This window comes from Brachyhypopomus gauderio, chromosome 14 (assembly GCF_052324685.1).
Source record: "Brachyhypopomus gauderio isolate BG-103 chromosome 14, BGAUD_0.2, whole genome shotgun sequence".
Classification (NCBI taxonomy): Eukaryota; Metazoa; Chordata; class Actinopteri; order Gymnotiformes; family Hypopomidae; genus Brachyhypopomus; species Brachyhypopomus gauderio.
The window spans coordinates 13,297,941-13,324,751 of NC_135224.1; the positions used below are offsets into that span (position 1 = coordinate 13,297,941).

A 26,811-nucleotide genomic window follows, 5' to 3' on the forward strand; every position below is an offset into this window, starting at 1 on the left:
TCAACCACTGGGCATACAAGCACACACACTCGGACAACTGCTTTTTATTGGACATGAAGGGACAAAGACACACACTCAGGGAGAATTTGTCGGGGAATCAGGGACTGGCAATTTACCTAATCTCCATGTCTTTGGACTGTGGGAGGAAACCAGAGACCCCGGAGGAAACCCACGCAGACACGGGGAGAACATGGAAACTCCACTCAGATAGAGACTTGAGCCCAAGACCCCAGGGCAAACAAGCTAACCACCAAGCCACCATGTTGCCCAACAAAGCAAAGGCAAAGGTCAGAGGGCTGTCTGAAGGTCGCAGGTCTCGGAGAGGAGAGTCTACGTCTGCACTACATTGTCTGGAAATTATTGTCTGGTAGATTGGTCAGGGCGCAGAGCTCACCATGGAGGTCAGAATCTCTTAGTTTGCACTTTTCTGAAGAGATTCACACCTCCCCAGAGCTGGGAGAGAGGAAGCTCCCTCTGAAGCTCCAGGAGCCACAGAGTGGGTTGTGGTGCATCAATATTGTGGTTTTTTTTTTTAGAGTTTCACCAAATTGTTCACAGATACTGGCCAGTTCTGCCCCCATGAGATCCCTCTGCTTTATTTCTCTGTCCTCAAAGGGTTTTGGCTTGTGCGTTAATTTTAAGCATGGTCTCTGAATCCCATACTGCAACGGGGGAATGTGTGGGAGAGCTTGCCGAGAAATCTGCGCTGCTATTGGTCTGCTGTTGCTGGGCAGCTGAATGTCACGACTACATCAGTTTGAACAGCTCAGCTCCACTAACCCTGGCTCACCTCAATCTGTGGCAAGGTTAGGGGTTAGGGTTAGAAATGCCAGGGTTGGGTTTTTCTGTCATTTAGTATGTAGTGCTAGGATTTTCATATGTACACAAATGTATATACACATACGTGTACACACACACACACACACACACACACACACACACACACACGGTTTCATTCTGACTTTGCTCCTTGACTCATCACAGTAGAGAAAAGCTGTCCAAGGCAAAAGTTGCTGTTGCTGTGTTGCCATGGATACTGCATAAGAAGGAATCCCCATGCTTTGCTCAACATGCTTGCGCTGGGCTACAGTTTAGGGGTCAGGGTCAGGGTTAGGTCAGGGTTAGGTTAGGGTTATGTTAGGGTTAGTGTTAGGTTAAGGATATGTTAGGGTTAGCTAATGTCCTTAATGAAGCTCACAAACCTATTCACATTCCTCTTTGTCTCTCTTCTGTCCAGGCACTAGACCAGGATCGCACAGCTTTGCAGAAGGTTAAGAAATCCGTCAAAGCGATCTACAACTCTGGCCAAGGTAAGGGCTCCACTGCCCCTGCACCTTCCCTAGTGCCGACATTGGGCTGGTCTACAGCTCCTTGATATCCAGGCAGCCTCTTGACTGGCCTGAGAGCATTACATCACTTCCTCCTTCCTCACTTCCTTCATCCTGTGCTGCGTTCTGCATGTTACCGCCTGCCTGATGCCTGTTGGTGGCTCACGTGACCCTAACCCTAGCATTGAAGCTCAGATGCAGTTCAGTGCTTTAATGAAGAGTTAAATTACATCAGACAAAAAAAGATGGTCAATGACTCCTAAAAAGAAAAAATCAGATGCCAAATGTATAAGAAATTGCTTTCTGGGATTGTACATCTGCTTGAAGTGGGCGGCTGTTCAGCTGATGGTCCACTGATGCTAACGGAGTCTGTGGCTGTGATTGAACAGATGTCCTCTTTAAGTCTCACAGAGATGTAGATTGTGTGAAAATCTGCTATTTTTTGCTTTTCGCCATTTTCAACAACTTGATGCTTATTGCTAAAGGCTCAGCTCAGCTACGCTGTCATATTCCTGTGAGCATGCACGTGTTTTGTGATGGGCAGACACGTCCATGTTATTGGGTGCTAATGAAACCTCGGGTTAACTTTTAAAATTCAAACTCAAAAGGAAATGAGTCTTTCCATTAAGATTGTAAGGCATCGATAACACAAAGGGATCCAAATGCCAGAAGCTCTTTATTCACACTTGCTGGTTTAGGCAGCGAGGAGGAGAGAGAGAGAGGGACAAACAGGTAAACAGACAGATTAGGATCCACTTTTCCATAACACAGGTCAGACGGTCCAGGTCGGCAACAGGAGGGTGGCATCCAGCGTACTTCCAGGGATCAGGCATGAGACGAGGTCTAAGGGCAGAACACAGGTTGAGGCATGGGTAGAAACACGATAGAGATCACTGCTCGGTACGCCACTTGAGACAATTCTTCACACCAGGTAGCAGGACAGAGGGTGTATATATATGAGAGGAGGAGATAATTAGTATCGGGTAGAGCTCCTCAAGATATGATCAAGGATACTGGGTGGTAAGCGTATCAAAGAAATAATCAACAGCCATAAAAATAATAAAGCAGTTTTATTACCTGTTGCCACTCAAGGTTATAATCTTTAAGGAAAACGAACGAAAAAACAAACTTTTTTATAAAAAAAAATATTTTGTTAACTGAAATAAATAATAACGGTAATTAAAAGAAAAAAACTAACTGTATTACATGTTTAGAAAACTAACTAAAACTTCTGAAATTATAGATAGGATACCCTTAGTTTTTATATTTGTCAATTTATTTATAAGTCTTGTGGACTGATATGAAATCGATTTTTTTCACTAGATATTTTACATTAGCTGACAGAACCGTACGGCACCTCATGGTCACGTCGTTTCTTGTTTACAGCTCCTGCTCGCCATGCTAGCCTACAAAATTACAACAACAAAACGCCAGATTCCTGTACGGGACCCTTTTTAAATATGACTACGAGAAAGACTACGTGTCTTGTAGTGGAAACAGGTGATAAAATATATGGAGTAGTTCTCTAGGAAAAACCCCATGAATCTCAAAGTTCACACAACAGGACTAACTGCCAGTACCTTGACAAGCTGCTTCTGAGTAGCTCCGCCGAAAGAGAAGAACCATCCCGGCTGGGCAGCACCGGGAAGGAGAACCAGAACGGACCGTTTTCACCAGTGATCACCAATAGCTGCTGGTTAATATGCAGGAAAACCGCAAGTGGGAGGATGCACTGGTTAATGTGTTGAGACTGGATGTCCACATGACTGTGTGACTCAATTACCTTCAAAAAGTTTAGCTTTTCACTCGAACCAAAATAGGGTCCTTAGTCTGGCAATTTTCAGCAGCAGTATTACACATTTTGCACTTAAGGCTGTTATTTTGTGGACTGTTGGTTATTCAACAGTAACTGAATGCATTTTTTAAAATGGTATCTTTTGATGAGTTTTTATTACACAATATTTACTCTGAACTTTTTGAATCATGCACCTGACCAATAAACCAAAGTATGAAAAAACTAAAACTAATGAAAACTAAACTAAAACTAAGCTTAAAAAAATTATAAAAACTAGCAGACATGCTCTAAAAACAAATTAAAACTAACTGAATTACAAAAAGTCACAATTAAATAAAAACTAAAATATAATGAAAAATTCAAAACTATTATAACCTTGTTGTCACTGATAATTAAAGGAATGATATTACTCGCAAATAAATATTTCTGGTTGTAATTGTGATCAGTTTAGGACTGGAGCCCTGTACTTGCTGGCCAGTCTCAAGCTATAGTTGATAACCCTATAGACAATAACCCTAACCCTATAGACAATAACCCTAACCCTATAGACAGTAACCCTAACCCTATAGATAATGACCCCAACCCTATAGATAGATATATCAGGGTTATGGTGCCTCACGTCCTTGATAATTAATGTTGGAAACATAAGTCACATGCTCCTGTGTCATGCACAGCACCCTGCTCAGCCTCATTGGTGTGCACTGCAGTATGCAACCTAACCCTAACCCTAACCCTCTGCTGGTTAATTTATGGTTGTTTCTACTTTATATTTTGACCTTCGCTGACCTTTGTGTTTCTTAAAGAACCATTGTCTTCTGACTCCTTGGAGTCTGTCAATATGCACTGACGCCTGGGCTGACATATTCACCCATGTCTCCAGTGTGCTGTGTGAGGCTGTGTGAGGCTGCATACAGAGAGGGGAGATACTACAGCCTCTACATGGTTCCCTGCTGTCTCTGTGTCGGGTGTGATGAGATCCCATCTCTGATGCTGTCTCTGCATCTGATTGGACCTCACCATGAGGATGTGCTCCAATCACATTTGTATTAGTTTGAGATAATGGTCCAACATGGTGCTGCTGTGAGTCTGTGTTCCTCTTGGGCCTGTAGGGTTAGGGTTAGGGCTTCAGACAGAGACCAGTTGTATTTAAACGAAGGTAAACCTGCAGGAGAACCGTTCAGGTGGCATTCATTGAACACGGAGCTAAAACTCTTCGCTACCTTCTCTCTTGTTGCCAACGTTTGATGTTTCAATATGTCCTGGGAACACACAAAAAATATACATAAACAGGCCAAACAACATAAAATTATATGTCTTGTCAAACACATTCCACAAGTCCCTCCTGGCCCTTATTTTAACACTTATGGACAACTAAACAGTAACAGTCCAGCCTCAGTAGTCCAGGACAGCCTGACTAACTGGCCCTACAGTGGAAGAGGCTAAATCAGTTCATGCAAAACATCCCTCTTTGAGACTTCCTTCCACTGACTGCTCACTCAGTTGGCTGGTTACCAAGGTCAGCTGCATGTTCTGGGCCCAGGAGGGATGTAGTGTTCTAAATATAGTTCCAGACAGCTGAGTTACAATCTTGTAATTCTGTGTTGTTTCTGTGTTGTGTTGGATTTCATGCTTTAATGCTGCTCAACCAGTATCAGAAATGCCATTCCGCAGCCAGCTGCACGGAGTTGCCCCCTGCTGGTCACTTTTAGGAAGTGCCAGTGCTCTGGTCTTGGGAGCCGAGACCTTGTCCTTCCCCATCAACTAATCCTGTGGTTTTGCCAAGGGCTTCCAAACACACCAGGCATTCCACAGGCAGTCCCACCAAGAACTGTCCTGCTCCTGGAACCATTTGCCCTGTTAGCAGCACCTGCCCTGCTGGAAACTGGCCCTGCTCTGCTGGCCTGGCCACTCCCTCCGTGGGCCTGACTGTTTAGTACAGTGATGTGTATATGTATCTCTCTCAGCATATCAGTGGCGGCCATCATGGCCTGCAGTGCCTTCTCCTCTGCTAGCCTAAAACATATCTGAATCAATATTTTGTCCAAGAATACTTATTAAATAATTCCAAATGGTTTATCCACTTCGGTTTGTTGTTTCCAGGTGTATGTTCATATTAAAGCATTTAACCAATCACATTTCAGCCCTCATTGTTGCCAGGCAAGGTCAAAGTCTGTCTGGAGGCCTTCACAGTCCATCCTGCAGGCCCTCTAATACAAAATAAATGTCACCAGGGCCCTCTAGCAGGCGTATGGCCACGTCACCGTATTCAGACCCGTTGATTGGCTAGTCTACAATTAGTGGCTAGTCCACAATGGCTGAAGAAGACGAAGAAACAGATTTGGTGGCAGATTTACTTTTAAAGCCATTTTCAAGATGGACTTCAAGAAAAATTAGACATCATTAAGAAAGGTCGAACTGCTCCGAAGCTAGCTAGCCTGTCACAACCAGGAAGAGGATTTTCCTAAGTAATATTGCATGTTTCTAAGGTTGTTATTGATGTTTTTGTGTGCGTCAGTAGAAGGACGGGCTATTTTATGGACAGGTGTCGGCAATCCCTTCGTTATGTCATTCTCAATTAAGCAGATAAAAGGCCTGGAGTTGATTTGAGGTGTGGTGCTTGCATTTGGAAGGTTTTGCTTTGAAGAAAACTTGTAGTCAAAGGAGCTCTCCATGCAGGGGAAACAAGCCATCCTTAAGCTGCAAAAACAGAAAAAACCCATCTGAGAAATTGCTGCCACTGGTTTAATGACTGTTTCTTGATTGTTTCCTGGTTGTTTCTTCACTGTTTTGTGACTGTTTTGTTTCATGACGTGACATAAATTTCCCATGATCCTCCACTCCACAGAGCATGTGCAGAATGAGGAGAACTACGGCCTGGCGCTGGACAAGTTCGGCAGCAACTTCCTGGGCCGGGGCAGCTCCGACCTGGGCGAGGCTTTCATCACCTTCTCCAGCCTCGTCAAGGAGCTGGCAGCACTGCTCAAACACCTGGTGAGTCCCAAACAAGGAGCATTCCCAACACATCTGCTGCAGTGCCATAGTGAGCTGGGCTTCCAGCACAGTGCTGCGCCACAGATCTCTGCCCACCGCCCTCTCCCACCGCCCACTGCCCCACGGCCAAGGGAAGTGATTCCCAGTAAGGGAAGTGATTCTGTTAAAACGCTCGAATATCGAATATACTCGAATATATGTATCTATTTCTACTAAGGTACTAAGGTTAAAACTCGGTAACCTAGTCAACCTGTTATCTTTGAATTAATCGTTGGATTAGACGAGAGCGACCCTTGACCCCTTCTCTCATCTTTCCCCAGCTCCAGAGTCTTAGTCACAATGTGATCTTCACCCTGGACTCTCTGCTCAAAGGCGACCTCAAAGGAGTGAAGGGGGTGAGATGTAGCGCCCTGTGTGTGTGTTTGTGTGTGGGTGTGTGTGTGTGTGTGTGTACGTACAACAAACACGTGGCTCAGGTCTCACGCTCACGTCTCACGCTCACGTCTCACGCTCACGTGTGCTTTGAGGGGGTGGAGGGCCATGCTCCACTGAAGCAGGAGCAGAGTCAGCTGAAATACTGAGGGAAAAGGAGAAGCCTCCCTCCTCAGGATGCAGGATTTAACCTACAGCTTGTGAATGCCGAGTAGTAGACAATAATATGATTACACACTCAGCTTTTTGTAAAATAAAATATAGATTACTAGATTAAATAACAGGAGATTAGATTCTTCTAAGGATTGACAGCCAGTACACGATGATGTAAAGAACTAGGACAGTATGACAGCACAGTTTTATGTGAAGGGAAGCACCTAGTTTGTCTGTCCCCCTCTCCTTCTTTCTCTCGCTCCCTCCCCCCCCCTCTCCCCCTCTCTCCCTCACACATACCCAGACACAGTGCAGTACCTGTGGGACACTATAAGTTCAGACTTGACTGCACCATCCTCCCCATCTGGGTGTTTGCCTCGTCATTAAATGTTAACCAGTTCTTTTCTTTCATTATGTAACAGGAACAGATCTAACAGATTTGAACCGATATAAACATTCCAGCAGTGTATTTCTCTGTACATGTTGGTCCTTTTTACCAACAAGTCCTCAGATTACAGAAAACATACAGCGTGTAGGTGTGGAGATTCATATTTGCTGCTGAGTGTCAAATATGAATCACATTTGTCATTGTTCTCCACAGGATATCAAAAAGCCTTTTGACAAGGCCTGGAAAGACTACGAGACGAAGCTGTAAGCAGAGAAAATCGAAATCATTATTTGATATTGTGAGATGACCTCCCTCTTCCCACATGTGGACACATCTCGCGTGTGTGTGTGTGTGTGTGTGTGTGTGTGTGTGTGTGTGTGTGTGTGTCAGTACTAAGATCGAGAAGGAGAAGAGAGAACATGCTAAGCAACACGGGATGATCCGCACAGAGATCACGGGAGCCGAGATTGCAGAGGAGATGGAGAAGGAGCGAAGGATCTTTCAGCTGCAGATGTGTGAGGTGTGTGGGCGTGTCTGTGCACATGTGGGCGTGTCTGTGCGCATCTGGGTTTGTTCAGGTGTGTGTTCGAGTTCCTTAGAATCCTAGGACAAGATGCAAATGTTTGTGCATGTGAGGTATGTCTCTCTGCCATGTGCATTTTTACCGCTCATGAACTAATTTCATTAACACATTCACAGTCAGTTAAATCTGCTGTGACTGATTTTTAAACCTCTGGCTTTAAACCTTAAGAGCTATCACTAAAGTTGTTGCTAAGTCCCCGTGATTGGACAGTTCTCTGATTTTAGCATGACACTGTATTCATCAATTAGGATGCTTTTCTGCAAAGAGGTATTACCTGCTGTTTCTCAATTATTTGTCTTGTTTTAAATAATAATTTGAACACATTCTTCAACATCAGTGAGGTTTACTTCATGCCTCTCTCACTGAGTACTACGTTGCTGCCTGAACAGAAATGGATGTGGTTTGAAGCTTAACTCTCCGCCTGCTGGGGTTGCCGGGTGTGCATAATCACTGTGGCTTGTCACATGTCACGTTTGTTTTCTTGCTGTTGTGAGCAGTACCTCATCAAAGTGAACGAGATTAAGACAAAGAAGGGAGTGGACCTCCTTCAGAACCTCATCAAGTATTATCACGCACAGTGCAAGTAAGTACAGTTTTGTGCCTATTATACTGATACATATCAAACCCAGCAACACAACTCATAAGAAGATATTAGTCCATTCCTCCTCATTTGGAGACATGTAACCATAGCACAAAAATGTCTCATGTCCTAATAGATTTGAAATCTGCTCTTTAAGCTTTTTCCAGGATGGCTTGAAAACTGCTGACAAGATGAAGCAGTACATCGAGACGCTAGCAGTTGATCTTTATAATGTAAGGATCTTCACACTTCACAATGTTCTGTCATTGTCAGAATTAATGCCAGGGTTCTTTCATGGGTCTCATTATGCAGTTGACACAGAGAGGATTACCGTTAAAAAGAGACCACCATAAGGTTAGGGTCAGTGTTGGGAAGGGTTAGGGTTACGGTCAGGTAAAAAAGGTCAGAGAACAAATCTGAGACCAAACCAGTGTTGTATATTGTTGTACAAAAGAAACATTTTTATCCCTTAGATAAAACAAACTCAAGATGAGGAGAAGAAACAGCTCACTGCTCTCAGAGACCTCATCAAATCTTCTCTCCAGCTGGACCAGAAGGAGGTAGGTACCCAGAGTTCTCCAGTGGTCCAACTCGGATCCTTCTGCAGTATAAACTCAGCCAGCAGCGGGGATGGCTATTTACTTTCTCATTTCTAAATTTTGCCTTTTAGAGTTGATTTAATCTTAAGTGACCTCCCTCACCTCTCTGACGCTCTCATGATCAGAGATGCTTACAACTCCAGGGCTTCTCTTACCATGGGGTCCCTTAGCATGTAGTGATGTCCCTTAACATGTAATGAGGATCCTTAGCATGTAGTGATGTCCCTTAACATGTAATGAGGACCCTTAGCATGTAGTGATGTCCCTTAACATGTAATGAGGATCCTTAGCATGTAGTGATGTCCCTTAACATGTAATGAGGACCCTTAGCATGTAGTGATGAGGTCCCTTAGCATGTATAAAGAGACGGACATCTTTCATATATGGTTTTAACCTTAGATTTATTTAATGTTATGGGTTTAATCCTAGTATTTCATATGTTTTGAGTTTGGCCTTAGTTTTTTCATATTTTGGCATGCATCATTGATCTGCAGGCTTCATATCTGGCGTGCACTCATTGATGCTCTATTTTAGCCGTTGTGATGGTATTCTGTATGTTATTTAGTAAATAACACTGTAAAATGGTTTTCTGTATTTCCTCACTCTGCTCCTCTTTTTCATTATACTGCCTTCTGACTGAAGTCCAGGAGAGTAAGTGCATATCAGTGTTATAACCCTAATTAATAACTGTAACCATATCAGGAATATTCCTACATGTCTTTTACATGAAGAAACAGCCTTTATTGTCCTCTATGTGGTTTCAGAGCAAGACTGATGCATGAGGGCCTTTTTCTTCCAACGTCAGTTCTTTACATGGACTGATTCAGTGTTAACTGTTTAGACTAATGGCTTCTCTGTGTGTGTGTGTGTGTGTGTGTGTGTGTGTGTGTGTGTGTGTGTGTGTGTGTGTGTGTGTGTGTGTGTGTGTGTGTGTGTGTGTGTGTGTGTGTAGGACTCACAGAGCAAGCAGAGTGGTTACAGTATGCACCAGCTTCAGGGCAATAAGGAGTTTGGCAGTGAGAAGAAGGGATATCTGATGAAGAAGAGTGATGGGTAAGTGTCACTCTACGAGCTGAACTAGGGTTACCCTATAACCCTAACCCCTAGATCCTAACCCCTAAACCCTAACCCCTAGATCCTAACCCTATAATCCTAACCCCTAGATCCCAACCCTATAACCCTAACCCCTAGATCCTAACCCCTAAACCATAACCCTGAACCCTAACACCCTATAACCCTAACCCCCAACTCTATAACCATAACCCTAACCCCTAAACCCTATAACCTTATTACTCTAACCCTATAACCATATAACCCTATAACCTTATTACCATAACCCCATAACCCTAACCCAAGCTTTACTGGTGTTTGTCTTATAATGCTCAGCATGACACAAATACCTTTAACTGATCCCAGTGAGCTGTAATCAGTGATGTTTACCTCATTTTGTTTACCTTTGCTTTTTTAATTCTTTTCTCTCCTTAAGTAGTTAAATATACCCAATATAATCTAGATTAAATATACCCAATATAATCTAGATTAAATATACCCAATATAACCTAGATTAAATATACCCAATATAACCTAGATTCAAGGTAATCAGCACTATTTGGTCCAGTAGTTCAGTGATTCCTTGTTACTGCCACGTTAGCCGTATCTGAGATTGGCGTAGCTGTTGGGACACAACTGCCCCAAACCTGTGATTACAGGGCCAAGAAACTGCTACTAAAACACTTGATGCTTACTGCTGGGGTAGTCAGTCCTATATAATTGGTTCATTTTTGATTAATTAAGTAGTAGAAGTAAAGGCAGGACTGTCTGTCCTGTAAACCTTCCAGTTTTCATGGGTGTCTGTATCATCCAGTGGCCACCACTAGCCCTTTTCCACCAATGAACCTCGGTGCCACCAGTTTTAGGGTCCTGGACGGGTTCCGTATTAGGTTTGCGACCCGGAATGGAACCAGTTCCTCATTGGTGGAAATGGGATAGATCTGGTGACCTCTAGACCTGGTGACCTCTAGGTGCTGAGAGTCTGCTGCTGTTGTGTTGATTTATGTGGCCAGGCTGCGGAAGGTGTGGCAGAGGAGGACGTGTTCGGTGAAGGGAGGCTTTCTGACCATCTCGCACGCCACCGTGAGTGCCGTCTGACATCTGTGTGCTGTGTGGCTCCAGGATGGTTCTGGATGCCTGTGTTTGTGTTGTGGAGATAGCAGGTGTGAGGGGTCCTCGCAGGGAGACGACGTCACTACGGGGAGAAACCCGAGTCCGCCTGGATCTCTCGGGCCAGCTCATGCTGTCCTTTTGTGTGTAGCTGATGGAGGTGGTGGAGGTGTGAGTGCGTGCCTGTTCGTATCCCTGCTGGGGGTGGGGGATGGGGTTTTGGTGTTGTCACAGCAACCTGCTCCTCGCTGTCTTGAGACACGTTTTAACGATGTAGTGCATTTTGGCAGCGGTGGAACGGAGCGGCTTGCAGTGCTGTCCCGCTGAAACACACACACACACACACACACACCCTGTACACCACGCACACACACACACACACACACACACACACACACACACACACACACACCACACACTCACACACACACACACACACACACCACACGCACACACACACACACACACACACCACACACTCACACACACACACACACACCCTGTACAACACACACACCACACACACACACACACACCCTGTACACCACACACACACACACACACACACACACACACACACACACACACACACACACACACAATGGAGCATCCTGCTCTGTGCTGCACTCGCTCCATTGCCATGACGTCTTTTGGCTGTTGTTACCAAGGTGCAACAGTGGGCTGGTGCCGCTGTAGATGTTTCTAGTGCCGTTCTGGATGCCAAACAACGTCTGGGCTGTTTGACTCAGGATGGTTCTGGATGCAGGAGAATGATTGAGGGGCGGCACTCACCAAGAACCCCGCAGCACCCTTATCCAGGGTGTGGGCCGCTGCACGGTGTCAGCAACCCGGATCACACACTGCACCCATACCACACAAGCGCTTGTTTTATTGGGACAGTTATTTGTCTACTGTTGTTTGTCTTCTGTTGGTGTGATGAGCTGGTGTGTGAATGGAGTGACCCCACTATTTCTCCCTGGGGAAGCAGCTCCACTCATGTCTCATTCTCTCCCTCTGCCCGTGTCTCACTCTCTCCCTCTGCCCGTGTCTCACTCTCTCCCTCTGCCCGTGTCTCACTCTCTCCCTCCGCCCGTGTCTCACTCTCTCCCTCCGCCCGTGTCTCACTCTCTCCCTCCGCCCGTGTTTCACTCTCTCCCTCCGCCCGTGTCTCACTCTCTCCCTCCGCCCGTGTCTCACTCTCTCCCTCCGCCCGTGTCTCACTCTCTCCCTCTGCCCGTGTCTCACTCTCTCCCTCCGCCCGTGTCTCACTCTCTCCCTCCGCCCGTGTCTCACTCTTTCCCTCCGCCCGTGTCTCACTCTCTCCCTCTGCCCGTGTCTCACTCTCTCCCTCCGCCCGTGTCTCACTCTCTCCCTCCGCCCGTGTCTCACTCTCTCCCTCCGCCCGTGTCTCACTCTCTCCCTCCGCCCGTGTCTCACTCTCTCCCTCCGCCCGTGTTTCACTCTCTCCCTCCGCCCGTGTCTCACTCTCTCCCTCTGCCCGTGTCTCACTCTCTCCCTCCGCCCGTGTCTCACTCTCTCCCTCCGCCCGTGTCTCACTCTCTCCCTCCGCCCGTGTCTCACTCTCTCCCTCCGCCCGTGTCTCTCACTCTCTCCCTCCGCCCGTGTCTCTCACTCTCTCCCTCTGCCCGTGTCTCACTCTCTCCCTCCGCCCGTGTGTCTCACTCTCTCCCTCCGCCCGTGTCTCACTCTCTCCCTCTGCCCGTGTCTCACTCTCTCCCTCTGCAGTCCAACAGACAGCCAGTCCGTCTTAACCTACTCACCTGCCAAGTGAAACCGGGGGAGGATAAGAAATGCTTTGACCTTATTTCCCGTGAGTAAACATACATGAGTGTGCATAGAAATGCAAAAGTGCACACATGTGTGCGCGCACACACACACACACACTATAAAAGCAAGGACTAAGTGCAGTGCAAGGAAGCTAAAAAGCCATCCTTTACCTCCTTCCATCTCTCTCTGTCTCTGTCTCTGTCTCTCTCTCTCTCTCTCTCTCTCTCTAGATAACCGCACATATCATTTCCAGGCAGAGGATGAGCAGGAATTTGTGATGTAAGTGATTCATAGTGAGTTAAAGCTCTTGTGAGCATGTCAAGTGGGTACGAGTGTAGTTCTGTGTTTGTGCACAGTGCTGTATGTCAGTACTGACTTTGTGTGTGTTTACATTGATGTGCAGTGAGTACATCGGTGTGGATTATGACGTACTGATTGTGTGTGTGTTTGCGTTCGTGTGTGTGTGTTTGTGCAGATGGATCTCGGTACTGACCAACAGTAAGGAGGAGGCCCTGAACATGGCGTTTCGTGGTGAACAGAGTGCTGGGGACGACAGTCTGGAGGAGCTGACCAAAGCCATCATCGAGGAAGTTCTGCACACACCAGGCAACGACACATGCTGTGACTGTCACGCACCAGGTGAGCCCCCATAGCTGTGTGTGTGTGTGTGTGTGTGTGTGTGTGTGTCACAGAGGTCTGAATTATGAGATGCTGTCTGGTCAGCATAGACACTCACCCTCCCTGAATAGACCCACTCTCATCTAGCTGGATAGACACACTCTCATCTAGCTGGATAGACACACACTCATCTAGCTGGATAGACACAATCTCATCTAGCTGGATAGACACACTCTCATCTAGCTGGATAGACACACACTCATCTAGCTGGATAGACACACACTCATCTAGCTGGATAGACACACACTCATCTAGCTGGATAGACACACTCTCCTCTCCCTGCATAGACTCCATCTTTACATATTAGTTTTCGTCTATTGTGCTCTGGTTTTGTCTCAAGTGAATCCGCTAACAGGGAATCACGCAGGCACAGTGAGGACTGCAAACTCCAGCTCCCACTTTCTTAAGCTTTAATTTGCTTAGTCATGTCAAAGCATAGAGCAGGCGCCACCTTCTGGCGTTAATGGGAACAGCAAAGCAATGAGCAGCCGCCACCTTTTATGGCTTTAATGGAAACAGTAATTGCTTTTCCCCAGTGGCCTCGTCATTAGTGTCTGCCGCACCTCGGTGGTATTTCTTCTTGATTGTGTGTGTGTGTGTGTGTGTGTGTGTGTGTGTGTGTGTGTGTGTGTGTGTGTGTGTGTGTGTGTGTGTGTGTGTGTGTGTGTGTGTGTGTGTGTTTTGCAGAACCTAAATGGTTGTCCACCAACCTGGGCGTCCTGACGTGTATCGAGTGTTCGGGGATCCATAGAGAGATGGGGGTTCACGTCTCTCGCATTCAGTCCATAGAGCTGGACAAGCTGGGCACGTCTGAACTCTTGGTGAGGGGTACACGTGTTTGTGATGTGCACAAGTGCTCCCATTCACACCTGCTGCCTGGGTCTCTGAAGAGTGCCGAACACCCCCAAAAGAGTGCCGAACACCCCCAAAAGAGTGCCGAACACCCCCAAAAGAGTGCCGAACACCCCCAAAAGAGTGCCGAACACCACTTTCCAGGGCAAACTGAAACTGGAAGAACATCTGCCTTTACTGAGACAGAAGAGCTGAGAATGCTCAGAGCCCTACTGAGTGATGATGTGTGGGTTAGGGGTTAGGGGTTAGGGGTTAGGGCTCATCTGTATAGCACTATTCACATAGCTTCAAGAAATGATTCAGAAGTTACAGCCAGTGACTCTATACTGCCTCTCTTATAGTAAAGGTAACTTCCTTATATTGGGTCCTTATATTGAGTCTGGGGTTTTAATCACTCTCAGCACAAAATTGTTTTTTTTTTTTTTTAATTGTTAAATAAGTTTATATTGTACACAAGTTTTATTGTATTGTTTTATGTATTTGCGTCTGCATCTTATTGACCATATAGAGGCCTGCGAGGCAACTAATGTTCAAGTGACTAAGATTTTGGGGACATTAAATCAGAACTGTTAAATTAATGTTAGGTTCTTTCACAAATATTAACTTGTAGACATGAGTAAAAATCTTGAGGACAGGGATCTTGAGATTTGGAGGAAGAACTTTATTTATAGCTACTGACACCTACTGACACTGCTGTTTATTAGAAAATCCCAATTCACTCTTAATTAGACCTATTCAAGTTTCTTAACATAGTTTATTCAGTGTCAAACATGTGGAATCCAATGTTAATACAGCGGAAGCCCTGAGCTTCGGCTGTTTGGTGCTTTAACACCTAGAGTTTGGCATACTATAATCTGTTCTGTATCTCCTTAGCTGGCCAAGAATGTAGGGAACAATAGTTTTAATGAGATCCTGGAAGGGAAGCTCCCAAGCCCCTCCCCCAAGCCTACGCCGTCCAGTGATATGTGAGTACCCTCACGCTCTGAGTGATGACTGCCCCTGTGCACTTTGTCGAGGTGCTCGGTGTGAGGCCGCTTTGTTTGGTAACCACCCCAGGACCAAGAGGAAGGAGTACATCAACGCCAAATACGTGGAGCATCGTTTTGCGAGGCGGACACCCACCACGGCCACGGCGCGTCAGGGCGACCTCTACGAGGCGGTGAGGACGCGGGACCTACATGCCCTGGTGCAGCTCTACGCTGACGGCGTGGAGCTGCTGGAACCGTTTCCTGAGGCGGGACAGGTACACGGAACCACACAGACATCATATCAATGGGGGGGGGGGGCACCATCGCCATGGGGGCAGCGCCATCGGGGAAACACCTCCGTTGTTGTTGCTTTCCCACTCAGCAATGCTCCAGAACTGTTGGCAGTAGCGAAGAGTCTAGGTGTCTGTGTCTGCGTGGAGAGAGTCTAGGCGTCTGCGTGGAGAGAGTCTAGGCGTCTGCGTGGAGAGAGTCTAGGCGTCTGCGTGGAGAGAGTCTAGGCGTCTGCGTGGAGAGAGTCTAGGCGTCTGCGTGGAGAGAGTCTAGGCGTCTGCGTGGAGAGAGTCTAGGCGTCTGCGTGGAGAGAGTCTAGGCGTCTGCGTGGAGAGAGTCTAGGCGTGTGCGTGGAGAGAGTCTAGGCGTGTGCGTGGAGAGAGTCTAGGCGTGTGCGTGGAGAGAGTCTAGGCGTGTGCGTGGAGAGAGTCTAGGCGTGTGCGTGGAGAGAGTCTAGGCGTCGGCGTGGAGAGAGTCTAGGCGTCTGCGTGGAGAGAGTCTAGGCGTCTGCGTGGAGAGAGTCTAGGCGTCTGCGTGGAGAGAGTCTAGGCGTCTGCGTGGAGAGAGTCTAGGCGTCTGCGTGGAGAGAGTCTAGGCGTCTGCGTGGAGAGAGTCTAGGCGTCTGCGTGGAGAGAGTCTAGGCGTCTGCGTGGAGAGAGTCTAGGCGTCTGCGTGGAGAGAGTCTAGGCGTCTGCGTGGAGAGAGTCTAGGCGTCTGCGTGGAGAGAGTCTAGGCGTCTGCGTGGAGAGAGTCTAGGCGTCTGCGTGGAGAGAGTCTAGGCGTCTGCGTGGAGAGAGTCTAGGCGTCTGCGTGGAGAGAGTCTAGGCGTCTGCGTGGAGAGAGTCTAGGCGTCTGCGTGGAGAGAGTCTAGGCGTCTGCGTGGAGAGAGTCTAGGCGTCTGCGTGGAGAGAGTCTAGGCGTCTGCGTGGAGAGAGTCTAGGCGTCTGCGTGGAGAGAGTCTAGGCGTCTGCGTGGAGAGAGTCTAGGCGTCTGCGTGGAGAGAGTCTAGGCGTCTGCGTGGAGAGAGTCTAGGCGTCTGCGTGGAGAGAGTCTAGGCGTCTGCGTGGAGAGAGTCTAGGCGTCTGCGTGGAGAGAGTCTAGGCGTCTGCGTGGAGAGAGTCTAGGCGTCTGCGTGGAGAGAGTCTAGGCGTCTGCGTGGAGAGAGTCTAGGCGTCTGCGTGGAGAGAGTCTAGGCGTCTGCGTGGAGAGAGTCTAGGCGTCTGCGTGGAGAGAGTCTAGGCGTCTGCGTGGAGAGAGTCTAGGCGTCTGCGTGGAGAGAGTCTAGGCGTCTGCGTGGAGAGAGTCTAGGCGTCTGCGTGGAGAGAGTCTAGGCGTCTGCGTGGAGAGAGTCTAGGCGTCTGCGTGGAGAGAGTCTAGGCGTCTGCGTGGAGAGAGTCTAGGCGTCTGCGTGGAGAGAGTCTAGGCGTCTGCGTGGAGAGAGTCTAGGCGTCTGCGTGGAGAGAGTCTAGGCGTCTGCGTGGAGAGAGTCTAGGCGTCTGCGTGGAGAGAGTCTAGGCGTGTGCGTGGAGAGAGTCTAGGCGTGTGCGTGGAGAGAGTCTAGGCGTGTGCGTGGAGAGAGTCTAGGCGTGTGCGTGGAGAGAGTCTAGGCGTGTGCGTGGAGAGAGTCTAGGCGTGTGCGTGGAGAGAGTCTAGGCGTGTGCGTGGAGAGAGTCTAGGCGTGTGCGTGGAGAGAGTCTAGGCGTGTGCGTGGAGAGAGTCTAGGCGTGTGCGTGGAGAGAGTCTAGGCGTGTGCGTGGAGAGAGTCTAGGCGTGTGCGTGGAGAGAGTCTAGGCGTGTGCGTGGAGAGAGTCTAGGCGTGTGCGTGGAGAGAGTCTAGGCGTGTGCGTGGAGAGAGTCTAGGCGTGTGCGTGGAGAGAGTCTAGGCGTGTGCGTGGAGAGAGTCTAGGCGTGTGCGTGGAGAGAGTCTAGGCGTGTGCGTGGAGAGAGTCTAGGCGTGTGCGTGGAGAGAGTCTAGGCGTGTGCGTGGAGAGAGTCTAGGCGTGTGCGTGGAGAGAGTCTAGGCGTGTGCGTGGAGAGAGTCTAGGCGTGTGCGTGGAGAGAGTCTAGGCGTGTGCGTGGAGAGAGTCTAGGCGTGTGCGTGGAGAGAGTCTAGGCGTGTGCGTGGAGAGAGTCTAGGCGTGTGCGTGGAGAGAGTCTAGGCGTGTGCGTGGAGAGAGTCTAGGCGTGTGCGTGGAGAGAGTCTAGGCGTGTGCGTGGAGAGAGTCTAGGCGTGTGCGTGGAGAGAGTCTAGGCGTCTGCGTGGAGAGAGTCTAGGCGTGTGCGTGGAGAGAGTCTAGGCGTGTGCGTGGAGAGAGTCTAGGCGTCTGCGTGGAGAGAGTCTAGGCGTCTGCGTGGAGAGAGTCTAGGCGTGTGCGTGGAGAGAGTCTAGGCGTGTGCGTGGAGAGAGTCTAGGCGTGTGCGTGGAGAGAGTCTAGGCGTGTGCGTGGAGAGAGTCTAGGCGTGTGCGTGGAGAGAGTCTAGGCGTGTGCGTGGAGAGAGTCTAGGCGTGTGCGTGGAGAGAGTCTAGGCGTGTGCGTGGAGAGAGTCTAGGCGTGTGCGTGGAGAGAGTCTAGGCGTGTGCGTGGAGAGAGTCTAGGCGTGTGCGTGGAGAGAGTCTAGGCGTGTGCGTGGAGAGAGTCTAGGCGTGTGCGTGGAGAGAGTCTAGGCGTGTGCGTGGAGAGAGTCTAGGCGTGTGCGTGGAGAGAGTCTAGGCGTCTGCGTGGAGAGTGTCTAGGCGTCTGCGTGGAGAGAGTCTAGGCGTCTGCGTGGAGAGAGTCTAGGCGTCTGCGTGGAGAGAGTCTAGGCGTCTGCGTGGAGAGAGTCTAGGCGTCTGCGTGGAGAGAGTCTAGGCGTGTGCGTGGAGAGAGTCTAGGCGTCTGCGTGGAGAGAGTCTAGGCGTCTGCGTGGAGAGAGTCTAGGCGTCTGCGTGGAGAGAGTCTAGGCGTGTGCGTGGAGAGAGTCTAGGCGTGTGCGTGGAGAGAGTCTAGGCGTGTGCGTGGAGAGAGTCTAGGTGTGTGCGTGGAGAGAGTCTAGGCGTGTGCGTGGAGAGAGTCTAGGCGTGTGCGTGGAGAGAGTCTAGGCGTGTGCGTGGAGAGAGTCTAGGCGTCTGCGTGGAGAGAGTCTAGGCGTCTGCGTGGAGAGAGTCTAGGCGTGTGCGTGGAGAGAGTCTAGGCGTCTGCGTGGAGAGAGTCTAGGCGTCTGTGTTTGCGTGGAGAGTGTCTAGGCATATATGTCTGTGTGGAGAGTGTCTAGGCGTCTGCGTGGAGAGAGTCTAGGCGTCTGCGTGGAGAGAGTCTAGGCGTCTGCGTGGAGAGAGTCTAGGCGTCTGCGTGGAGAGAGTCTAGGCGTCTGCGTGGAGAGAGTCTAGGCGTCTGCGTGGAGAGAGTCTAGGCGTGTGCGTGGAGAGAGTCTAGGCGTGTGCGTGGAGAGAGTCTAGGCGTGTGCGTGGAGAGAGTCTAGGCGTGTGCGTGGAGAGAGTCTAGGCGTGTGCGTGGAGAGAGTCTAGGCGTGTGCGTGGAGAGAGTCTAGGCGTGTGCGTGGAGAGAGTCTAGGCGTGTGCGTGGAGAGAGTCTAGGCGTGTGCGTGGAGAGAGTCTAGGCGTGTGCGTGGAGAGAGTCTAGGCGTGTGCGTGGAGAGAGTCTAGGCGTCTGCGTGGAGAGAGTCTAGGCGTCTGTGTTTGCGTGGAGAGTGTCTAGGCATATATGTCTGTGTGGAGAGTGTCTAGGCGTCTGCGTGGAGAGAGTCTAGGTGTCTGCGTTTGCGTGGAGAGAGTTTCCTCTTTGGAGTCGCAAGGCTAGAGTCTCTTCTCCTTTTCTTTCAGTAGCACAAGTGAGGATGGTTGTGTCTGGTGGTGATGATGGTTTGGTGTTATAAGCTATGGGCAAAACGTATCTGTACGTCCCTTTGAGGTCAGCTAAGCTCTAGAAACACGACGGACCTGTTTAGTCCAGTGGCTGGTTCCTGATGCTTAGCTCCAGACTCACTGTGAACAGGAAGTCCTGCAGCCGGGGGTGTGATCACACGAATGTCTGTGGCACTTTAACCCCATCTTCAGAAGGCCAAACCCCATCACTAGCCAGACTTAGTCTTATAGCACTTTTCAGTACCTCAAAAAAAAGAGAGGATGTGAGAGTCCTCAGGTTACACAGACTTCATCAGTCTTGCACTGTAGTGTGGGCTGTACAAAGTGCAAATCGTTTCATGTGATTTCACCTGTAACTGTGTGTGTGCATGCTTGTATGTGTGCGTGTGTGTGTTAGGACCCTGGGGAGACAGCGCTTCACTTTGCTGTGCGGACCGCAGACCAGACCTCCCTGCACCTGGTTGATTTCCTCGTTCAGAACAGGTGCTGTCCTGCTCTGTACCGCCCCAACTGTCTATGCGTTTTACGAGATTCTGAAACTTCTTACGAGATTATGAAGCATTTTACAACATTATAAAACAAACAAAATAAATTGTTGTTTTGATATTATATCCAGAAAGTGCTACAGACCCAGAGTGAAATTTAATGCAAATTTAATGCAAAGAAAAGCTTTCACACCAGTGCTGTGATCCATTCTGTGATCCATCTCCTCATTCATCTTTATTGAACTGCAGCAACTCTAACCTCTGTGTGTGTGTGTGTGTGTGTGTGTGTGTGTGTGTGTGTGTGTGTGTGTGTGTGTGTGTGTGTGTGTGTGTGTCCATCTACAGTGGCTCTTTGGACAGACAGACAGATAGTGGGAACACTGCACTCCATTATTGTTGCACGTATGAGAAGCCGGAGTGTCTGAAGCTTCTGCTGAGGGGTAAACCCTCGCTGGATGTGGGTGAGGAACCTGCAGCTCTTTGATGTTTTTTAAAGATCATTTTGTTTTACTGGCGTGTTATAGGAAACATAACTCGGACTGTAAAACACCCTGACGGTGCAGTAGCTGTGATTATTTCCTGTCATTTCAGTCAATCAAAATGGGGAGACAGCGCTGCAGATCGCTGGGAGGTTGAGGAACACACAGTGTGAGGAAGCCGTAAGTGTCCATGTGCAAACTCCATAAACGGCTACATCACTGGCCATTCAATAGAAATTAAACTTGAGGTTTTGAACCATGTCTTCTGTGTGTGTGTGATTGTGTGTGTGATTGTGTGTGTGATTGTGTGTGTGATTGTGTGTGTGTGTGTGTGTGTGTGTGTGGACATGTGCAGCTCATGGAGGCAGCGGCTGGTAAGTTCAACCCTCACGTTCATGTGGAGTATGACTGGAACCTTCGGCTGGAGGAGATTGATGAGAGTGATGATGACCTGGATGACAAGGTGAGACTGCTGGTTCTGACTGGGTTACATTGGGTTAGACTGCTTGTTCTGACTGGGTTACATTGGGTTAGACTGCTAGGATAGACCAAGCTAAATTGCTGGGTTAGACTGTTAAATCACAAGATCTGACTGGTGAGTTAGATCACTGGGTTAGATGTCTGGGTTAAATTACCAGAGATAAAAATGGTGTGATGATGATATCAGACTGCCTGCCCGTCGACGGTACAGACTGCCTGTCAGACGTAGATATTACAAACATAAACACTGGCTCTATTGTGTGTTGTGGTTCCAGCAGCCTAGTCCAGTGAAGAAGGAACGCTCACCACGGCCACAGAGTTTCTGCCACTCCCCCAGTGTGTCGCCCCAGGAGAAACTCTCCCTGCCCGGCTACCTGGGACATCGTGACAAGCAGCGGCTGTCTTACGGTGCCTTCGCCAACCCTGTCTACAGCGCTTCCACGGACATCCCCACTTCACCCGGCCCAGACAGCCCAGCCGCACTCACCAAGAGCACCGCCAAAGGTACCAGACGCGTCCTCCTGCGTAGGGCACGCAAACGGACGTTTAACGAGTGGGGAATAGACTTGGAATATGTGGGGTTGGGGTTAGGGCTATCTGCCCCTCTTTGCCCCCTCTGCCCCTCTCTGCTCCTCTCTGCCCTGTTCTGCAGCACTCAAAGGCTTGTTAGTTTAAACAGCAGGGGAATGTGTAGAATGTTGCCCCAGGCTAGTCTTCTGCAACCTACAGCAGTCACACTTGCACACACCTGCCTCAGGTACTGCTTTTCAGGGATATTAGCACGGTCCAAGTTTGCGCATACAGAGGTGTTCCTGGGCTTGATTGAGCTAATTCACTTCACATCTGTTTTTTGCCTGTTTTTGCATATAGAAACAGTATGATGATGTTCTATTAGCCTCATTATTTGCATAGAGAGACAGTATGATGATCTATTAGTCTCTTTATTTGCATAAGGGCACACAGGAGGAGGGGTTTGTAGTCTCAGAAGCACACAAAAGGAGGGGCTTGCAGTCTCTGAGGCACAAAGGAGGATGGGCTTGTAGTTTTAGAAGCACATCGGGGGAGTGGTTTGTAGTCTCTGAGGCACACAGGAGGAGGGGCTTGTAGTTTTAGAAGCACATTGGGGGAGTGGTTTGTAGTCTCTGAGGCACACAGGAGGAGGGGCTTGTAGGCTGGATCCCTGCCCCACCTGCACCAGGTCTTCTGCCCAACACAGAGAAACACTGACAGTGTGTGAGGGGTTAGCAGGGCTGACCGCAGAGTCACGCGTTCTGTCATTACTCTCGTAGCTCCTTCGGCCGCGCCGCCCACCTCTCTCCCACTGGTCTCTCAGCCGTGTGTGAGCGGGAGCTCCACGCTTTCCAAGAAGAGAGCTCCTCCACCCCCCCCGGGAGGTCACAAACGGACCCTCTCCGACCCCCCCAGCCCCGTGCTTCAGGGGCCCCCAAGCAAAGGTTTGTTTACCCTCACGTGCCACTCACGATTCTTAAAAAACTAATTTTAGAACAACGTGATAACTGAGTGTTAACTGAGCACTGAAAGGCTGCAGGCGTCTCTGTATGTGTACGTGTCCTCTCAAAGGCTAAAGGAGAAATGTCCACTCCACCATCACCATTCTATTATCCACCAATACACTGACAAAAACAGAAATCATCCATGTTCGTTAACAAGTTCGTTAACATGTTCGTTAACCAATCCTCCTTTTCATGTTTCTCTACAGGAATTGAACCAGCACCTCTAACTGCAAACAGAACTTCTCCTGCTAACAAATTTGAAGGAATACAGCAGCAAAGGTAGAGTAACCGAACACTGTAACCTCCATATGAACTCTGTGCTAAAACCACAGTTGTTTCATCTGTTCATCACTGCATTATTATCTCCTCTTCCAGCACTACTTCTGCTAATACAAAATCAGCCCTTGGTCCAAGGGTCCTACCCAAACTACCTCAGAAAGGTGAGTTTCTCATGCCACATTCAACAGAACTTTTAGATATTTTACTTGAAGGGTTCTACTAGACATTCTTCCAGCTGCTATAAAAATATATGACCTTTGTTTTACAGTGGCTTTACGAAAGACACCAGTCAGTGTCCCCTCAGTGGACAAACCAAGTCAGGGCCCAGAGCTGATACAGAAGGCTACCCAGGCTGTAGACACGCCCATAAGGGTGTCAGACACGCCTACTAGGGCTTCAGACACAATCACTAGGCCAACGGAGCCTCCACCCAAAATCCCAACAGAGAAGACCCAACCAGGCGAGATTCCACCCAAGCCACACATACTGGATCTGCCCCCTAAGCCACTGTTATCGGACCTTCCCCCAAAACCACAGTTGTCCGAGTTACCCCCCAAACCACAGCTGTCTGATCTGCCTCCTAAACCTCAACTCAAGGACCTTCCCCCTAAGCCGCAGCTCTCAGACCTCAGCGCTAAGCTGCCCGTGCCCTCGTCTACGGAGCATGCTCACAAACAGCCGACCCTCGAAGGATCGACTCTCAAACAGCAGCTGTCAGAAGCACAAACCTCCAGCCAGCAGGGGGAGCTCTCGCCCAGGCAGGCCAGCGAGGACACTAATGGAGCACTGGCAGGTTTGGTGGAGATGCCCGTTCCTCTGCCCCGGAAGATAAACACGGTGAGAAGCTCGCGTGCACAACAAAGGCAGGTTTCATGTGCCATGCTGTTGCAGGGAGACGTATTAATGTATTTTAGTGACCGCTTTTCACACAGTGATGGATGCTACAAATCAAGGGCACTGCCTTGATCCTGGTGAATAATTGGGACATTTCCTTTGACAGGGAAAGAGCAAAATCAAGAAGGTGAAGACGATCTATGACTGCCAAGCAGATAACGAAGATGAGTTGACCTTCACAGAGGGAGAAGTCATAGTTGTCACAGGAGAAGAGGACCAGGAGTGGTGGGTGAGTAAGAGAGCCCAGTCTGAAACATTCACATTAGTACTCCATTCAGTATGGAAATAAATCAGTCTTTAAATTAACATTAAAATGCAATACACAAAATGGAACGTTACACAATACAAGCAACTTTGTCCGCCCGCCATCCTGCTGCAGTAGTTCCAGACACTTTGTTGCTCTTCCACAGAAGGCTGAAAATTCTGCCACTTGCTCATGAACCTTTCATATTGATGGAGTGTAATTTCACCGTAAGGACTCGTCTGCTACCCTTTGAATTAATCTAATGAGCGCTTTTGCGGCCATGTTTCAAAAAACTCGCCTGTACTGCTTAGTTTGCTATAGTCTCGTCCTGATTGGCTGCCTGAGGTGGAAAGCTGTGAAACCCGATTGGCTGATTAAAGTGGAAGGCGGTGGAATCTGATTGGCTGACTGTAGTGAATGACCATGAGCCTGAAAATGCATTCTGACACAGATTGAGCGCTGTTGGTATCATAATGTTATTGCAAACAGGAGAGGTGTTATTTCCCCTTTAACGTTTAAATTTTGACATCTTTTTAGCATGGTGGTAAGATTGAAAATTACATTTCAAACGCATTATCGTGGAATGCAAATGAATAATAAATTAATAACATTTTAATTATAATTTTGATGCAACATTTGCATGATCAAATAAACCTTGATAATTCAAATCGAGAAATACATTTTCATTTAAATAAAGCATCAAAATGTATGTGTAAATGAAATATGAGTAGACGTCTACCAAAGTGCATTTGAATTTTGAGCTCAAGTTGCTTGTATGAGTGTAACATGTAAATGCCAATTTAGGATTACATTGCGATTTTGTGTATTACATTTTAATTTTAAATTTAGAGACTGGTTTACCTGCATAATTTAGAAGCACGTGGTAAGATCTTCTAAACTTCTGTCTCTGCTTTGTCTTGTCCAGATCGGGCACATAGAGGGCCATCCCGAGAGGAAAGGAGTCTTCCCTGTGTCTTTTGTGCACATTCTGTCTGACTAACATCATGACGGGCAGGAGTGAGCCCGCCCTTTAGCACAAACTCCGCCTCCCCGCTCCTCACTGGACTAGATGCGCCTCTGTACATAGCTGCTGTAACCCAAGCGAATTTCATGATTCCAAACAGAAAATCATTATGAAATCTCAAGTCTTGGAGTCCTGAAGGGTGAAATGCATACAAACACATAGCGTACATGTTTATAAACTGCATTATCCTGCCTACCAGTATTATCGTAGCCATGCCAACTCAGCATGCTAACCTGGGTTTGCAGTAGCTATCCTCAGATTCTAGCACTTAACATATCTCAGTGTATGCTGTATATTTTGTGTATGTGCGCACATATGGAATTATATGTATGTCCATATTAAGTGTCTATGTACATAAATATACACAAACATCAGTGTATATTTATGTACTTGTGTATGATGTAAGTGTGCAAATATTAACCCTCTGCTTGCCAGATTCACTCCTAAACGAGTTAGCTTCATATCTTCAGAGTCATCTGTCCATCATAAGACCGACGAATGACATGAGAGAATGAAATGTATGTTTTACTAAATATGATAGCAGTGTTGGAATTCCCAGTTGTTGGGTAGAGTGGCATGATAACCAGGACTTAAAACTACCAGGTTCGGACTTCAAAGTACCTCCTCACCTATGCATACGTAGTCATGACTCAAGGATTACCGACTTGCGTTGGATTACTGTTTCTTGCTGCAGAGGACAATGGAAACCAGTCATCACGTTTGTCTTCTGGATTTCACTGTCATGGTAAAGACTAAATGCTGGAGTCCTAGTCCACACTACAGTCTATATGACTTATCTGTCTCCTCAGAAGTACGTAATGCCACAGCTCGGGGAAACAGCTGGGTTTAGGGTTGACCCTAACCCTAACCCTGGGTTTCGTGGTGTTTGGCTGATGTGTGTCTCACCAAGCAAATCTGCTCTCCTGCCGTGGACCGTGTGTAGAGCCCCTCCAGACCATCACACTTGGAAAGCACAACATGGTTGTGTTATAGACCTCCACGCTGACCTGCACTGGTAATACAGGGTCAGCACTAGTCCTGTTGCGTCTCTTTCTGTCTACTTACAGTACCTGTGGAATGCTATTTTAGTTTGATGTTTGCTTTTATTTGAACTGAATTGAGAAGAGAGCCGTGAGTGAGTGTAGTGACTCACAGTGAACGTGGTGCTGATTTCACTCAGCATCCCTCTAGGATTTTAATGTATTAACAAAAGATGATGTATTAATGAATGCCTACTATACTTACTTGTTGTTAATAGTATTTGTCATTTGTAGGGATACAGTTTGAGAAGCGGTGTGTTCCTTTGAGTGGATAGAGAATAAATGAGTCTTCAGTTTTAGGATGTTACAGGCACCTCTAACTGGATTAAACCACAAAATAAGATTGTGCACACGGGAAAACAAACAGTAAAGATTCACGAAATAAACAAACCGCGGTAACACGGTGGAACTGGGCACCTGATGCGCCATAAATGTATTGTGTAGTGGGAAACCCTCATAATGAGTGTCTTGTCGGACCGAAAAGTGTTAAGTTCTTGTTTAGATAGGGAACACCTCATCTAGATATGCACTCTTGGGTATTCAGTAAAGTGGTGATAAGAGTTTTTGTGTTGCCGATTTTGTATGGTATGCTACAAACCTCGGCTGGTGCTTGTAACTACTCGAATGGCTGGATTGGGGGGAAAAAACTGGATTTGATCTTGATGTAATAATTCCGGATGTGTTTTGCCACTCTTGGTTTTCGTCTGTGTTTTGATGCACTGTAAGTCAGAAGAAACACTTCAGTATCGAGTCAAATCTATGAATAAATATTTTACGTTGAAACGAAACGGTCCCTTCTCATAAATGTTTATCCGACCAAATGTTCGGTTTGCAACGGGGTTAAAGTCGCAAGCTGTCAAAGTGCAGGACTTTATCGTATGGTAATTCTTGAACTTCCTCTGTCTAAATCAATTCCTTTTATAG

The 26,811-nt window shown here is 47.9% G+C and overlaps 1 protein-coding gene across 3 annotated transcripts in view; it reads left to right on the forward strand.

The window, feature by feature from the left end:
- The window catches only part of asap1a (ArfGAP with SH3 domain, ankyrin repeat and PH domain 1a), a 50,559-nt gene extending 23,884 nt beyond the window's left edge, over positions 1–26,675 (forward strand). For 2 of the 3 annotated variants that reach the window (XM_076972605.1, XM_076972606.1), the window contains exons 4-30: positions 1,238–1,310; positions 5,969–6,114; positions 6,435–6,509; positions 7,301–7,350; positions 7,478–7,607; positions 8,168–8,253; positions 8,408–8,483; positions 8,724–8,810; positions 9,802–9,902; positions 10,913–10,982; positions 12,756–12,840; positions 13,028–13,076; positions 13,273–13,436; positions 14,163–14,296; positions 15,201–15,292; positions 15,384–15,570; positions 19,846–19,931; positions 20,279–20,394; positions 20,525–20,592; positions 20,768–20,875; positions 21,168–21,396; positions 22,182–22,346; positions 22,613–22,685; positions 22,782–22,846; positions 22,954–23,522; positions 23,686–23,808; positions 24,749–26,675. In XM_076972605.1, the coding sequence (XP_076828720.1) occupies positions 1,238–1,310; positions 5,969–6,114; positions 6,435–6,509; positions 7,301–7,350; positions 7,478–7,607; positions 8,168–8,253; positions 8,408–8,483; positions 8,724–8,810; positions 9,802–9,902; positions 10,913–10,982; positions 12,756–12,840; positions 13,028–13,076; positions 13,273–13,436; positions 14,163–14,296; positions 15,201–15,292; positions 15,384–15,570; positions 19,846–19,931; positions 20,279–20,394; positions 20,525–20,592; positions 20,768–20,875; positions 21,168–21,396; positions 22,182–22,346; positions 22,613–22,685; positions 22,782–22,846; positions 22,954–23,522; positions 23,686–23,808; positions 24,749–24,823 (3,282 nt within the window). In that variant the 3' untranslated portion in view covers positions 24,824–26,675. The remainder of the gene's footprint in view (positions 1–1,237; positions 1,311–5,968; positions 6,115–6,434; positions 6,510–7,300; positions 7,351–7,477; positions 7,608–8,167; positions 8,254–8,407; positions 8,484–8,723; positions 8,811–9,801; positions 9,903–10,912; positions 10,983–12,755; positions 12,841–13,027; positions 13,077–13,272; positions 13,437–14,162; positions 14,297–15,200; positions 15,293–15,383; positions 15,571–19,845; positions 19,932–20,278; positions 20,395–20,524; positions 20,593–20,767; positions 20,876–21,167; positions 21,397–22,181; positions 22,347–22,612; positions 22,686–22,781; positions 22,847–22,953; positions 23,523–23,685; positions 23,809–24,748) is intronic. The other variant, XM_076972607.1, reaches the window with a different exon arrangement.
- Positions 26,676–26,811: the final 136 nt, after the last annotated feature.